The 15966-nt window shown below is 34.7% G+C and overlaps 1 protein-coding gene across 11 annotated transcripts in view; it reads right to left on the minus strand.

Annotated features, from left to right (window-relative positions):
- FRYL (FRY like transcription coactivator) overlaps positions 1–15966 on the minus strand; it is a 170668-nt gene that overhangs the window by 65544 nt on the left and 89158 nt on the right. For 10 of the 11 annotated variants that reach the window (XM_084518260.1, XM_084518252.1, XM_084518261.1 and 7 more), the window contains 10 exons: positions 15531–15611; positions 14933–15101; positions 14185–14277; positions 11577–11675; positions 10264–10365; positions 7162–7206; positions 4151–4254; positions 3389–3497; positions 825–911; positions 29–200 (listed from right to left, as the gene is read on the minus strand). In XM_084518260.1, the coding sequence (XP_084374386.1) occupies positions 29–200; positions 825–911; positions 3389–3497; positions 4151–4254; positions 7162–7206; positions 10264–10365; positions 11577–11675; positions 14185–14277; positions 14933–15101; positions 15531–15611 (1061 nt within the window). The remainder of the gene's footprint in view (positions 1–28; positions 201–824; positions 912–3388; positions 3498–4150; positions 4255–7161; positions 7207–10263; positions 10366–11576; positions 11676–14184; positions 14278–14932; positions 15102–15530; positions 15612–15966) is intronic. The other variant, XM_084518257.1, reaches the window with a different exon arrangement.

The following is a 15966-nucleotide window of genomic DNA, read 5'->3' on the forward strand; positions in this document are numbered from 1 at the left end:
GAACTTATCACAAAAGACTACAACATACCTATAACTTTTGCTTCCTCATCTGTCAGAGTTTTATTTAGAAAGATTTTCTTCACACGCAGAGTATTTCCTGAGGGAAGAACAACTCCTGTTGTTGGCATTGGTGGTTCACCATCTTTCTGCTGCAAACTATCTGCTATGACAAGGAAGACTCTGAGGCCTATATTCATCCTCTACCAAAGCAGCCAGGGGAAGAAAAAGAAAGTAAAAAACAGAAGGAATTATAACATTAAAATAACATAGATGAGACAAACCCAATTTGTATTTTCCCTTTTTAAGCAAACAGTATTAGTAGGACAGACATTATTTAAATATTACATATTAGGGTAACAAAAGTATCAAGAATAAAATTTAAGCCTCAAATGCCTCCCCATAACTCTGATTCCAGTTAACTGAATTGGCATGGACTAATATACTGGATGTTTTACCATACACAGAACTAAAGGACTCGATATGAATACTGAGAATGATACACTGAAGACAGGCATTGTCTCATCTACTAAACTGGGTCCTGAACTATAAGAAGTCATTAGGATTTCCCTGAAAAAAGGCTTTTGGGTTATACTCTAACAAATACTCACAAATACTGAGTTTATAGTTGAAATGAGTCTAAACTGCAGTAGTTGTTAGCTTACTAACCACAAATGAAACACCAATTGTATGCAACTGCAATTACTTTAGTTTTATCCCCTTTTGATATTTCGAGCTTTTAGAACAGCTTGAAAATAGTTAACCACACTCCCAAAAATTTGCCCCAATACCCTGTTCTCAGTGCATGCAACTAACAAGCTTATTACCTCTGGATTAATAGTAAAGGTTTTAGGTGATTTTCCAACACTAAGAAGATCAAATATTATTTCTTTCATTGCAAAATCCAAACGTTCCTGTAAAGGAAAAAAGATTGATATGATCATCTTGTTTCTGTTAGTATGCATAGTTTAATTTATGCTTCATTGGTACAGAGTATCATGTCTTAAAAGTTTAAAAAAAAAAAAAAAATCCCTCCAGTTTATTCTTATGAATTAATACTCATTTTAAAATATAGTACAGTTCAACAGTCTTTAATATAATACATCGAACAAAAACCCAAGATACATTATGGTAACATTATCAGACTGGTAAAAGCCCACATGAGCTACGAAATGGATCAAATAAGGTTGCCTTTGCAACCTCAGATTAGCTCCTTTTTGCATTATGATTCAGGTTTTCTTTGAATGGTTATATACTATGTTTACATGTAGTTTCAATCTATTCCAATTCAAGAGATGCCAACTGAAAAAAATGTATCAAATTGAAATAAATTTTTTGTTGTTATTATTAGCTTTTTAATGAATTTTGTTCAATCCTTGAAGATCAGAAATGTACTACATATGCTAGAAAAAAAATAACACAACCCAGTCTGATATATAAGACAACTGAACATTCCCTTGAAAGGTACATTTTATTTCTGCTTCTGTTAAATAGCTCTTACAGATGATGACAGTTGTGTTAGTCAAATAAAGTTTTCACAGTAGGTTACTAATTACATCTACTTCAGCCTGAGAATGCCTGATTTAAGTCCCTGGGATCTCATTAGTGGAAGTGCTAAGTTGAAAACCCTGGTTGTGTTAATAAATTTTATCTAGTTTGGAAGAAACCTGCACCAAAAAACTGGAACTTCAGCATTTATTTTGTGCTGAACTTCAGGTCTCCAGCTGTTTTACAAAAAACACTGAACACTTAAAAGCATTCAGAAACTAGAATGAGAAGGGCAAAAGGAGAATTCAACATGAAATTGTGTACTCAGAACAGAAATCAAAAAGAATAAGGAAATAAGGTATAGGCTTTTACAGTAAGGCTGAAGCAACGAACATCTACTAATTAAGAGCACTCTATTTCACTTTCTGGATTTTCTCTGAATTTAACAATAAAACAATGGTGAACAGGACTAATAAGTAGCATCTTGACTTTCCCAATAATCTGTTTCAGTTTCATTTTATACCCAGTTCATTCACTAGCTTCCTGTTGAAATTTGGGTATGTGCCCACTGATTGCAACAAATAGCTTTTCAGTCTAGGCAGTACCCATTATCCCATCCAACAACTTCCTGTTCCTACTTGCTTTTCAAGGTCTTTATGCCAATATATCTTCCCAATTCAGCTTTATTTTTTGTTTCTTTCTTTCTACATTTGAGTGAGTTTGCTTAATATTCTTTCTGTTGCAAACCATGCAGTAAGGAAACAGAAGACAGATGTTCTTTCTTTGGTACCAGGTGCCATAGCGCACATCAGCATGACAGACAGAAATCGGGAACAGAGATTTCAGAGAAGGGTTTTGTTTAGTTTCTGAAGCAAGTAGGCAAAACACAGTTCAGATGGAAACTCTAAATTTAAATCACAAAAATTTAGAGTGAAATTTTGTGAAATTTGTGAAGCTCTCAGTCACTACTGAGAGCTTTCAATATTTTCTTTCAGATGAGTTCTTAACTGTTATTAAATTCCATGATACACAAGAAGTCAAACAATTTTTTTTAGCTGATCCCCTGACACAGTTGAGCCATCTCATTTTGAAAAATTCCTGCACAACTCTGCTCACGTTAAACACGTTTCTTGAAATAAGCTGAACTGTACTCAAAGGCTTAAAGATTTGATAATTAGGAAGAGGAACCCTAGCAAACAGATATAGATTGTGAAGGGTTTTTTCTGTGTAAACAGAAACAGATAATTTTGGAAGCTGAAGCACAGACAAGCTATCTATAAGATGGAAAAAAATAATCTATAAGGTTAATAAACTAGTACTTTATCCTGATAGATCACATCCTGCATATTAGGACAGCAGAAGCACCCAAAATAACACCAATCATAATGCAATACAAACTACACACTAATGCAAATAGTGACAAAAAGAGACAAATAGTACTTATATTATTGTATTATATATATATATGTACACATGCCCAAGACAGAGCAATACAGATGTAAATACTAATCGTAATATTCATAAAGAAGTTACTGAAGTTTAGAGAAAACAGTTTTGTGACTAGTAGAAATGAATTAGTCATACCATTCTTTATATATATATAAATATTTATATATATATAATTTATATATAATATATATTATATATAATAATAATTATATATAATTATTATATATATAATATTATATGTAATTATATAATATAATTATTATATAATATAATATTGTATGTAATATATAATATATAATAAATATAATAAATATATATATATTTGGGGAAATTTTATTCAATATATAAAACCATTATAATGCAGTACAAATATTTTTAAAAATAACCTTTAATTTACATTTCTTCCAAATAATGTTCATACTATTCTCGTATCTCCACCTAGACATTTTCTTACCTGAGCAATGAACTGAATAATCTTCACAAATATATTCAGAGGTGTGTCTCGTGGGACCACACTACGTGATCCTTTTGGAAAAAGTGCTGATACAATGCTCATGAGACGACTACAGGAATTGAAAAACAAATATAAATAGTCAAAATGTTGTTTTAAAAGTAACTTTTTCTAATAGCATAGATGTTATAATTCAAACTTAGAAGGAGTGTGAGAGTTACTACTACATAACACAGAAGCATATGACAGGTTCTGTCATCTCCTGTCATATCTGTCATCTTCTGTCATCAAAGTACAGCCCTCCGTTGTTGCAGGGAACACTGTAATGGATTCATTTATAAACTGACTAAGATCCTACTTTGTAATTCCTCCTGCAGGAGGAAGAGCAAAATTTGAATGACTATTCCAAATTCTCATTATACTAATTATTAAAAACAAATCTTTTCATTTTCAGACTATACATAGAGATGGTCACTTCACACCCTAGTTGTTCTGGTACCATTACTGCCTTTTAACTAAATTTCCCATTTCTTATCTCTCCATTCACTTCTGTCATCACATATATAAAAGACAACTGCAGATTGTCTTCCTTCTCCTGTTCAAACTAAACAGGTTCTCTTGGTTTTCTCTGTTCAGATGAAGTCTTTGTTCCTCTGTTTACCCAACAAGCCCATCCCCATGGTGGCTTCAAGATCTTTTTTAATACCACTAGGAAAATAAAACAAAACCAGCAATAATTTACAATCCCTTGCACAGTGAACTTACCTTTGAGTTACAGTGTTGCTTTCACATTTTATTCTAATAACATAAACCCACAATAATCTATACAAAGATTCCAGTGCAACTCGGGACATTTTGGGATCTTTATTCTATAAAATAAATGAAAAATACAGTTTCTGTTATTTGTGAGACATTCAGAAAATTCTACTATTACTCTTCTGACTTTTGAGAATATTTTTTTAACAATGAAACTGCTGTGTTTAATACTGACTACATGTTTTAATGTGTATCCATAAAACCAACTTTATATTACATATTTCCAATACTATTTCAATATTTAACCAGTAACTTGAGATTATTTTCTCACTCTGAAAGCAAAGGATTAGCTAACAAGCAGCAGTTTCTTGAGATGAATAACAAGAGTGCATTGCCTGAAAGAACTTCATTAGAAAGCCATCTGGTAATGGATGCCTACTTTATGGCAAACTTAGAGTTTGTCTAAAACATGGGAGTAGCTGCTTTGGATCAGGCACAAAGTCCATCTAAGTCCGGTGAATACTAAGTCCAGTGTTTACAACAGCAGACAGTAGCAGGTGCAGAAGAGAAAGAGTGCAGGGCAAGCGTTACTGTATGAAGTTCTTTTTTGTCTGAAAGCTATTTCTAAGAGCTTAGCTTTGTTCCTTGTAGCTCTTACATTGTGTAAAAGTGAGTGACAGTAACATTTGTCATACCAGCTCCAGCAATCCCTTTTCCAGCTGAGGATTCTGACTGCATTTATAATCTTGAAGTATTTGATGGGACTCTTGGAATTGGGTAATATTAGCCAATATTGGGTCTTAATAGCTTATGAGCAGAATAAATGACTCCCAGTTGGCACCTTTTAGGAATTGTCTCAGTTCAAAAAAAAAAAAAAAATTCTTCCCCATATCTAGCAAAGTCTTGTTGTTTCAAGGCACATTTCCGCCTGATGGCTTGAACCGACTGATTTCACTTTTGAGTGGCCTCAACCACAAGCCGATGAATCAGAACAGCACTGCTACACTGTCCTCCTGGGACAAGTAGAGTGCAATTTCACAATGGGTGTAAGTCGATCTAAGACACAGTACCGTGGGAAAACATGTTCTCATCTTTGTTTTTTCCTCAGCAGGCCCACTGCCCCCTCTGCATTGACTCAAGCAGTTAGAAAGTCCAGCTCACACCAGTAAGCCAATTCAAGTCATTTCATGGCTCTGTCTGTGCAACCGCCTATCCAAAGACAGTAACTTGGATGGCTTTAACATGGGTGGGTCAGGACTGTTGGTTTTGGCTTGAAGCTTACTTCAAGAAAGGCTAAATGCCCATTACAAAATCGCAGAGGCCACAGTGGGCCTTCACAGACAACATACATGATTGTTTATCAGAATATTAGAGTTAGTCTAAGACAGTGATAATGCTGCTCTACCCTTCCTTTCACATACATCAGTGGGCTCCTACCATTACCCTCAAATTAGGGCATGTGCAACTAGGCAGTGGGTAAACACAAGAAGGTGATATGAACAAAATCTAAACAGTGTAAAAGTGCACCTGCTCCTGGTTAATAATCAGACAGGTGAGGTTTTACTACCCAGTTAATGTATCAGCACTGCTTTCGCAAGGAAGCAGCAAATGCTCACTCAAAACTGTAGGAGAAGGACAGATTGTGATAGTTTTAATTTCAATCAATTTAAACTACCAAAACCCAATGACACTATTACTTATCTAATCTACAGGCCAACAGTTCTTGGTGTTTGAAGTAGGATTATGAATTCATTGGTACATACATTATCAAAGTCCAAAATGCAGTCTCTACAACTTTTATTAATTGTAACCCACTTGAGTGATACTCTGTTTTTTTTATATTTGGTATACCAAAGGGGAGATTAACTTACAGGTCCAAATGAAAACCAAAATTAAAGTTTTGTTTGTTTGTTTGTTTTTAAGTGTAACAGGATTATAAATACAGCAGTACTTCAAATTTTGTAAGCATTGAAAAATTACATTATGTCTTTCTATACCTAGGAACAAAACAAGCTAGAAGAAAATGGCTTTTTTTGTCTAATTATGGCACACTTCTTGTATACCTGCTGTCAGTATGTCAGTATTTCCTTTTCTCTTTGAGATTGCTGCACCTAGATTTCAGTATATATGCCTATATAATACCCTGACCTGCCTGTATTTCAGCCCATTTAGCTGATGCACGGTAAATTTTCAAGCACCCTGGTTTTTGTTTAATTGTTTTCTTCCCTAAACACAGTTCTGTTTCACATCCTAAAACTTGTAAAATGGATAAATTATATCAGCAGACTATGAATAAACTTTCAAGAACTGTATCTCTGTTACAAAACAAAATCAGAGCAAATCTACAATGGTCTTACATGACACATTAAGACGAATCAATGAAACATATCTCAATGAAGGCAAGAAACAAAATAGCATTTTTTCCATGTTAGTCAAATGTAGTCACTTACTGAAGAAAGTACTTTTTAATACTGATGTTAAACTTTTCTTCTGTTCTGAACTAAAACAATTTCTACTTTTTAAAACCTGCAAAACCAACAGTGTAAAAGTCTTTCAAGTTAGTGCACTGCAAGTTGTTATAATAAATCAGTTTCACATTTTTTAATTGTGAAAATGTTTTCAAGTTTGCTCGCATGCAAGACAGTTTTGGGAATAAATTAACAGAAAATAATATATATACATCTGAATACGTAGTTTACTTCCAGTGGAAACATGCACTGCTGTTCAGGGAAACCAACTGTGATATTGATATTCAACCTTACAAAGACACTTTTTTACCCTTTATGACAAACCGATATTTGATAATTTTCTGATCTTTCTCCTTTACTATCTATCAAGAAAAAAAAAGATCTTTGAAACATTAGTTATTCTTCGTAGTGTGGCTTCTTAACAGTACTTCAAGCATTTTTACAGAGAAAGGAAAGCACAAAATACAGTGATTAACATAAAAAAAACAAAAACACATTGTTTACATAAGACAAAGCAATGTTTCACTGAGTTGTAACAACATATTAACTCACCTGCAGTGTTTCTATTTGTTTTCTGATACTGTTGTTAGATGGCATCTAAATAAAGCAACGTGAGACAGCAAAACATAACAAACATGAGAATGGGAGGCACATGCATGTTAGATGAAAAAAGCACAAAAACAACAGATAGCTGTACAGTAAGGACTCTATTCAGTAGAAATACAGGTTTTACTATAGTGGCAAAAAAACGTTCCTCCAGCTTTCAAGGTTTTGTGGTAACAGATGCTAAGTTTAAACTAACCAAAAACCCTTCTACCAAATAGCAGTGCAGTATGATAGACAGTTTTCCCTTCCATTTCAGCAGCTTTCCTGTATGTTCCTTCCTCTCCCTGTAAGAAATGGTAAGGATACCAGAGCTCATCTCCATTCACGACTCAGTTTTCACAGAATCACAGAGTGGCCGAGGTTGGAAGGGACCTCTAAATGTCATCCAGTCCAACCCCCCTGACAAGCAGGATCACTTAGAGCACATTGTGCAGGACGGCATCCAGGCAGGTTTTGAATATCTCCAGAGAAGGAGACTCCACCAACCTCTCTGGGTGACCTGTCCCAGTGCTGTCACCCTCAGAGTAAGGAAGTGCCCTCTCATATTCAGCCAGAACTTCCTATGCTTCGGTTTGTGCCCAAAACTGAACTTTCTGGCAAATCTGCAAAAATTACTTTATCTAAATACTGGTTAGAAAAGTGGGCAAAACATTTTTACAACACTGACCAGTGTTACCATCTGCTACGCTTCAGTGTGTGAAGAAACACTCTGCTAAGCTCAAAGCTACGATGGCAACCCAGCTGCTACACAGGTCAAGGCCAGCTATGCGTACTCCAAGGGTACGCCCTTTGGTAGGCTCCAGGTCTAAACCAGCTCTTACTACTCACTTAACTGCTATTTGCATTGGTCCAGACTCAGATGTAATAATCCTTCCTCATAGCAGTGATACCAGAAATGAAAAAGAGGAAAAAAAAAACAACCAACCAACCTAACAAAAATCCTAGCCTGCCTTCTTTAAGAATGGCTACGATGTTTTCTCTGCAGACTAAGCCTGCTTTAAGGATAACTAGAAGGAGTGTGTGCTGTAACCATGTGCAAACAGCTTATAAGGACAATAAATCTTGCTAGTACTGGATCAGGATTCAGAGGCCAATGTATCTACAGTTGTCAAATGAAGTAACTGCACTGAAATACAGCAGGATAAGGTAGGCTATGGAGCAACTGTCAAGGTGTGAGCTTTCACCCCACAGCAAATGGGAGATCAGCTTAATTCTCTGCCACTGGAGCACGGCCACACAGCATCCATTGCTAGGCAAAAGTTTGCACTTGGCAGTCAGCAGGGAATAAGCTGAGCACCGCGAATTCATGGCCCACATCACCTCTTGCTACCAGGCCTATGCTCTTCGTAAGAGTGTTCCTGTGACAGAGCCTAGGTCTTGGCACTGCTGCAGCCCTCAGTTTGTCAGGTATCCCCCATGTGTTAGGGCTGGATGAAATTTATTAGTACATTAAAGCATTTCCAATAACTCTCAGTGTTACTTTATTAAATAGCATCTAAGACACTAGAGGTGATGGGTTTGGAATCCTTGTGCCTTTAATATATCTAAGTAACTGCAAATAAGATAACTTTGGTCACTAGGAAATCAGGAAGTAAAATGGGGAAAGGGAAATCTAAAAGACCAAACTGCTGTGAAATTCAGATTTATAAATTAATGAGATTACTAATTACAGATTGCATGCATTTAATTAGCTTCAGAAACAAAGGAACACATTCGTTCACAAGACACAGGAGAACACTTGGGGTGGATTTTTAAAGATTAACCTCAAGCTAGGCAACACCCCCACCCCCAAAAAAGAAAAAAGTATTTGGTGGACCAGATTAAATCAAGCCATTAAAATATCCTAACTCATTGATAGCACAGAATCAAGACACTGAAAATTCTGAGTTGCAGAAATTCATATATAAAATTTCTGCTGAATAGAGCCTTACAGTAAATGTGTTAAGCTGTTAGTGGTTAACAAAACTAAGTAAAATATAAAATGCATGCTCAGGAACTACCAGTTGAACTCTCTGGCATTTATACTTTTAATACATCCATTATCAGCAATGGATATTAAGCCAGAAAAACGCAGCTCCTAGATTGTAAGATTTTTTTAAAGCTTTTAAAAACAGAAGAAGCCTCCATAAGCAAAATAAACAGCAAAATTAATAATAATAAAAAAGCAAACATGGCAAACATTGCAAAAGAACTGCCAATGTTAGATGAAAAATATACAAAAACCCAACAAGCAACAGAAAAGTGTGAAAGATGTCATGAAAACAAATTTATTCTTGAAAAAACAATCCAAGCAGCTAAGCCTGTTTCCTTAGACTTCATGCTGGTTTACATATATTCCTAGTAAGCTTCAGAATTGTCACTCATACCTAACCAGAATGAATATTGTGGAAGTGGATCAAAGAAAGTATTAAAATCATCAAAATCAATACATCGATGCATTAGGCAAAATCATGAGCTACGTTAATCAAAATTAAGGAGAGAAAGCATACAATTAATACTGTAAGAAATTCACAGAACCAAATCCCTGATTTCTATGCACCATAATCTCTGTGTTTTGTCAATCACAGTACGTTCTACAATGCTATCAAATGAAGCCACAAGTTAAAAGGACACTGAATTTTTTTACTTGGAAAATACCTATCACAGGCTGTATATATTATTTCTTTTCTGGATTAGAGATTTACTTTTTATTCCTTCAGTAAGTGAAGAGGAGAGACAAATTATTTTCTCACTTGTAATCTTCACATGCAGAATTACAGTTTGTACTTTCTCTAGTATAAAACTGCATTTATTAACAGATATATCTGCAGATTTTACTCAACAAAACTGATGGCCCCCAGGAGGCAATATCTATTTCCAGCATTATATAAAATCATAAGAAGTTTAGTACTAATGGAGACTTAAGACAATTAACTGTTTTTAAAAAATTACAGTGTCCTTTTAAAAACAGCCAAATATTTGTTGTTTATTTGGCACTAGAACAATGACAACATATTGGAATAAATACTACCGATTTGTGACAGTTTCTGATTTGAAAAGGATTCTTACCTTTAGATGTGACAAACAGTTCTGCAGGAAAACGTGCCAGTTATTTAAAAAAAACTGTTTCTGACTGACACACAACAGGCAGGTGATCAATGGATACAAAGCCTACGAGTAGGGGGGAAAAAGAATTGATCAAATTGCTCTTTGCATACCTTCCAAGTCTTGTACATCGAGAATGAGACACAGTAGGTTCTTGTCTCAGGTTCTCACAGCAACTAGGACTGGTCACCAGTTTAGCACTGTGCCTTTCCTTCCCCTGCACTAGGACACGCCTGCCAGCCAGGACTGGCTGGTATTAGTATAGGGCCAGGTCAATGGGACTACAGTGGAACTCATCTCCTAGCAAGGCCTGATCTCAAACAAAGACTGCTGGCAGATCTCGCCCCACTTACAATATTTGCTCTTTCCCTGCAATCAGATCATTCATTTCATGGGGTCTTAAGTGCTGGGAGAGGGAACTGCCTTTAAGGGCAAAAATATAACCAAAAATATACATAATCAACTCAGTTGATTATGATGCAGACTTAAGACAGTCAGAAATTTTACTTAATAAAAGTAGACTTTGAGGAGCAGTAACAAAACCTGTCTAATAAAATCTGTGAGTATGCAAATTTTCTTTATCGAATTTGCTTTATTTACATAAGATTTGTTTAAATACTCTATCTCTTTAGGAAATACAAGATGGTGATTAATGCCAGATCTGACTGCAGATTACCTTTTTGTGGAATAAAAATTATAGAAAGAGGACAAATTTGTAAATTGTAATATTGATATAGTAAAGCTTCTGAATTCCTAAACAGAACAGTGAATCCTAAAATCAACTATTCTATTCTTATATAATAAGTTTAACCATATATAATAACGTATGCTTTATATGTTGGAAAAAAGAAAAAGTATAGGAAGGGAGAAAACAGGCAGAACAGGGCTACTAACAGGCTCTATTTTGCTGGAAAAGCAAATACGCCTGCATGCTGCTTCTATCCTTTAATTAAATACAATTTAAATATACAGACTCCCTGAACATAAGTTCTTATTAGAAGAGACATTAGGTTAAGTAACTGTGCTAAAACCATCTAAAATAAGAACAAGTATCAATTTCAAGACAATCTCACAAGTGGGATAACAGAGCACATAGCTAGCACGAAATATAGATCAAAATTAGAGCAAAAGCAATATACACAGCGTGAATTGAACTGTATTGAACTGAGGAGTTCAGATTTAAATTAATACAGCTGTTAGGTTTTCTTAAGATAATGCACTAGCTTAAAAGCCTAAGATGAGCAAAATGGAGAAGTTGAAATATTTCTTTAAAATACCAGCGAATGCTTCTTTCTTGAACTCAAGTCAAAGGTAGTCTGATAAAGCATCTCCACAAAATTTTTCAAACATGGCACATTCACTTCATTTTTAACAGCCTATTAAAAAAAATACACACATAAATTGGTTTAAAATTTTATGAAAAAGGTAGTAAAAATATACAGTAAGACATCCATGAATTTAAGAATGTTCAAACATTAAATTTCGTGTTAGATAAGTATTTGACTGTTATCTGTCTGAAATATAAATAAAAACATAATGAATCATGTCATATACTACAACCACACAGGTCAAAAAATAATATAAAAAAGTAAAACAAAGAAAACATAAACCACTGTTTTTAAAATACGGTCTGCATTCCATAAGTAAAGAAGAGTAAGTAAAGTATATGTCATCAACTAACAAAGAAGGACGCTGAAATCCTCAAAAAGTGTACTTTAATTTATTTCAAAAATAATATCCATAACTTTTTAACTGATCCCTTTTCTGCTGTTACCCTTTTCTTTTATATTCCCCAGTTCTGAAAACTAGGAGCTTAAAGGAAAAGAGACACAGGATTGCCAGCCAATCAATAATATAAGTGGTCTTTGTTCAGCTTTCATAATCAATGAAAGAGACACACTTGCCCCTATAACTTTTTTTACTCAATCTGTCCTTGCATGCAAAATAGCCTTCCCTCCACAAACCACGCAGCTACCTTCTTCATTAAACCCCCCTCCAAGTCTCTCAGAATTGTCTCTGGATACCCCTGATAATCAATTTAAACTTAATTTTGAATACTGCTTTATACAGTTTTGTTTTCCTAGAAGATATCTTTTTTAAAAGTATGCAAGATAAAGAACATGCATTTACAGCACTGCAGAAGCAATTGTACTTCCCCTAATTTTGTATTTTTTTGACAGAGAACCTGAAAGGTAAAACCAATTTTCTTATTTCCCTGCTCTTTCCAATATAAGCTATTTGTTTTTAGTTTTTTATTATTGAAACAGGAGTTATTAAAAGATACATCATGTCCATCTTTCTTAGAAAGCTGAAATATTCACGATGCAGACACATAAAAAATAGCATATAATATCTCTGTAACTTGTGAAAACCCCAAAAGAACTGAGAAAGTATTTACATTTGAACCCAATTCCTAAATGTCCCCAAACTATTACTCTTTTGCTATTCTTAAGCTCTATGTTGTTCTGTACCCTCTAGCTCCACATGAGAAATTAGTCAGTTGTTGCCACCACCACATTCCTGCTTTTGGATATAACCTTGGGCTTATAGACCAGCCTTATCTTCTGCAGTGGAAAATATTCAGTCATCCATTACACCTGCAGGGTTCTAATCAGGTCTTATTTTTAAAAATGCCTGAATGACTAAGCAAGAGAATGATAGTAAAGAAGCAACAGTGCTGAAACCCAATAGCTTACTCACTGAAGTGATTTTCTGTACCCAAGATACAGGAAATCCAGACTCAGTTCTTTCATCGTCTTCAAAAAAGATTCAAACTGTCATCGTACATCTTCCAAGAGAATGACTAAACCTCTCAACTCTATTTCCATCCAGGATGGGGTTTTCAGCTTCTGTTTAAGAAGCTCCATTTGTATGGAATGATTAAAGATTCAATGAGTCAGAAAGATTATGAGTCCCTCACCAAATGCTTAAAGCACTGACTCAATCCATATTTGTAGGAGGAAAAGATCCACAGATTGCCACAAACACACAACCATTCTGCACTCCTGATGTGCATTACAACCAAGCAATTCCAATTCCCAAATGCTGCTTCTGCCTAATTAATACATGTGCTGTTTTTACTATTTAAATTACAAATTTGTAAACTAATAATCATATCTACCTAAATGCTAACTACGTTCACTATTCACCCCCACTCCACCTGAAAAGTAACTTTGGAATTCCAAGTGAAAAATGCATTTACTTCTTAACAGGACAGCTAATTCTTCTTTAGAAAAGAGCAGAAATATGTCCAGGTGAAATCAAGACTTGACTCAATATACAGCTAATCTACCTCTCTGTGGTAATGCTTTAAAAGGAATAACCGTATCCCATCTAAATTTTTCAGTAGTTCCAAAGTTAAAAAATCTAGAGAGAGAAATGTATCTCTGCAGCTCAAGACAAGATAGATATATTTGAAAGAGAAAGTAGAGGTCAGAGATATTCTCCTATACTAGTTTTTTTCTTCTTGAATAATAGTTCACACTCTCCGTACCTGACTGTAAAAACATTACATATCTCAGTTTATTCTAGAAGGACCTTACAGGTTTCAGCTAATAAAGAAAGTCAATGGGACTAAAATAAAATAATAACAAAAATTTTAAACACAGGAAACTTCTGTCTTTTAGAACATTTAGAAGATTACATAGTGCTGTGGTGATATATGGGTCTAGAAAACAGTGTTAAAAGGTTCTGAAAAAAGCTGGGAAACTAATATGCAAAACATACTTACACATTTCCCTTCAAAAGGCTATGCAGGTGCTTGTAATTTGCTTTATAGCATTTTAAAACACATAAAATACAATGTAATGGGGATCATTGGAAGCAATTTTAACAATGAGAGTTTAACTGTAAGTGAGGTAAGCGGAAGGAGAAGAAAATACTTACAGCAGCCACAGGGATGAGAATTTCCACAAACAAACCAGCAAGTGCATGTTTTATATCTTTATCTTTTACTTCCAGGAAGTATTGAGCACATTCCTTTGTGATGAAGCGTTAAGAAAAGATTTCAAAAATAAGAAAGACTTAGAAATGTCACTGTACCATAAATACCCCTACCAGTATCACAGTAATTACTAGGTCAAATTTAAAAAATACAATGTGTTTTAGTTAGACTTATTTTCCTTGACAATAGCAACTTTACAAAAGATTAGAAACTTTAAATACTTTTTCACAAGGAATAAAAAATGGGGGGGGAGAGAGAAGAGGAACATCTGAAATACCAGATGATAGGGTTTTTTTTCCTACTAAAATAATAAAAAAATGCACGCTTTTCCTCAGAGTATTCCCATTTCCAAAAGTAAATGCTCATCTTATACTGAAATTATTAGAATGTAGTATTTTACATTTTTATATACTCATCTTAATTTTCAAGATGACAATGATACAAAGACACAAAGACAATTTTACAGGCAAATACATATCTATACACATGTATGCACACTCCACTATATGAAATTGACCACTCTGTGCACAAACTAAAGTATCCACGTGTGTGTTAAGTCTTCTCAGGACTATTATAGATGTTAACTGTAATTTCATGTATTATGGGTTTGCCACATGATTGGGACAACTTAGAATGGGTTCTCAACAATCAAAACAATGCTTATTTCAGTTTGCTATGATGTTTGTTTACCTGCATGAACTGAAACGATGCTTCAAAATCCTCCACAGGATACATCTTTACCCGAAAAAACTTCATTCCCATAATCAAACTGATGATACTTTGTACTACGTGAGGACTCTGTTCTTTTTGCCGCAGTTCTTTTAATTCGGTGACAAACTTTTTCCTAACAGCCTGAAACCTGAACAAAGGATATCAATAGCAATTATTGGCATTTTTAGTTACTTTTACATGATGTCTTCAACTTTGAACTCATGTCTTTATGCTGTTAATGATAATGGCACCTACAGTAAACAAAACACAGGCAAGATGAACCCTGATATTTAAAAGCGAGGTATTTAAGTGTCTATGATGATTAGCACATTAGAATACACTTGTTAACAGAACAACAACTATGGACTGATTGCAAGCCTCCTTTCCCTGCACCTAGAGACTTACAGCAAAGCCGTTCAGTTTTGTACTGAAGATTATTCCTTGATTTGTTCAAATTATTGTGTTGGAAAGTGAGGAGGACATGCCAGAGCACACTAACTATTAGTTACTGGGGCCATTAATAAATGCTGCTGTATTAAATACTCCATAAGTCTAGAGTCATTTTTCCTGAACTTACTTTGATTGAGCAAGAACCCCTGTCACTTCTGCATATAAGTCTGCAATAATATGCACATTCCCAGTGTTGGTTCCTGAATACCTGAAAGAAAAGAAAAGCCATAAGTGTCAAATATATCCTTGTTCTTCTAAACCCTAAGAGAGTTCACAAATACAAAGAGAAAGATAACATTCCATACCATGGAGCATAACCACAAGAACAATGAACGTCAAGCACAAAATGCATGGGTAACATTTAAAAGGGTGCAAATTTGTTGAGCAGACATACACTGCATAGGAAGTTTACTATTGTTATCTAACCTCAGAACTCTTTTCTGTCCGGTTGGCTATGCAAACCATTCTACGAAAAATAAACTATTATATTGAACACTGTGCTCTTTCAAGATATGTTTTCAGTTCTAAGATCATTGTTCTTTTACAGTATTATCACCAAAGTG

This window comes from Aythya ferina (genome assembly GCF_964211825.1).
Source record: "Aythya ferina genome assembly, chromosome: 4".
Taxonomy (NCBI): domain Eukaryota; kingdom Metazoa; phylum Chordata; class Aves; order Anseriformes; family Anatidae; genus Aythya; species Aythya ferina.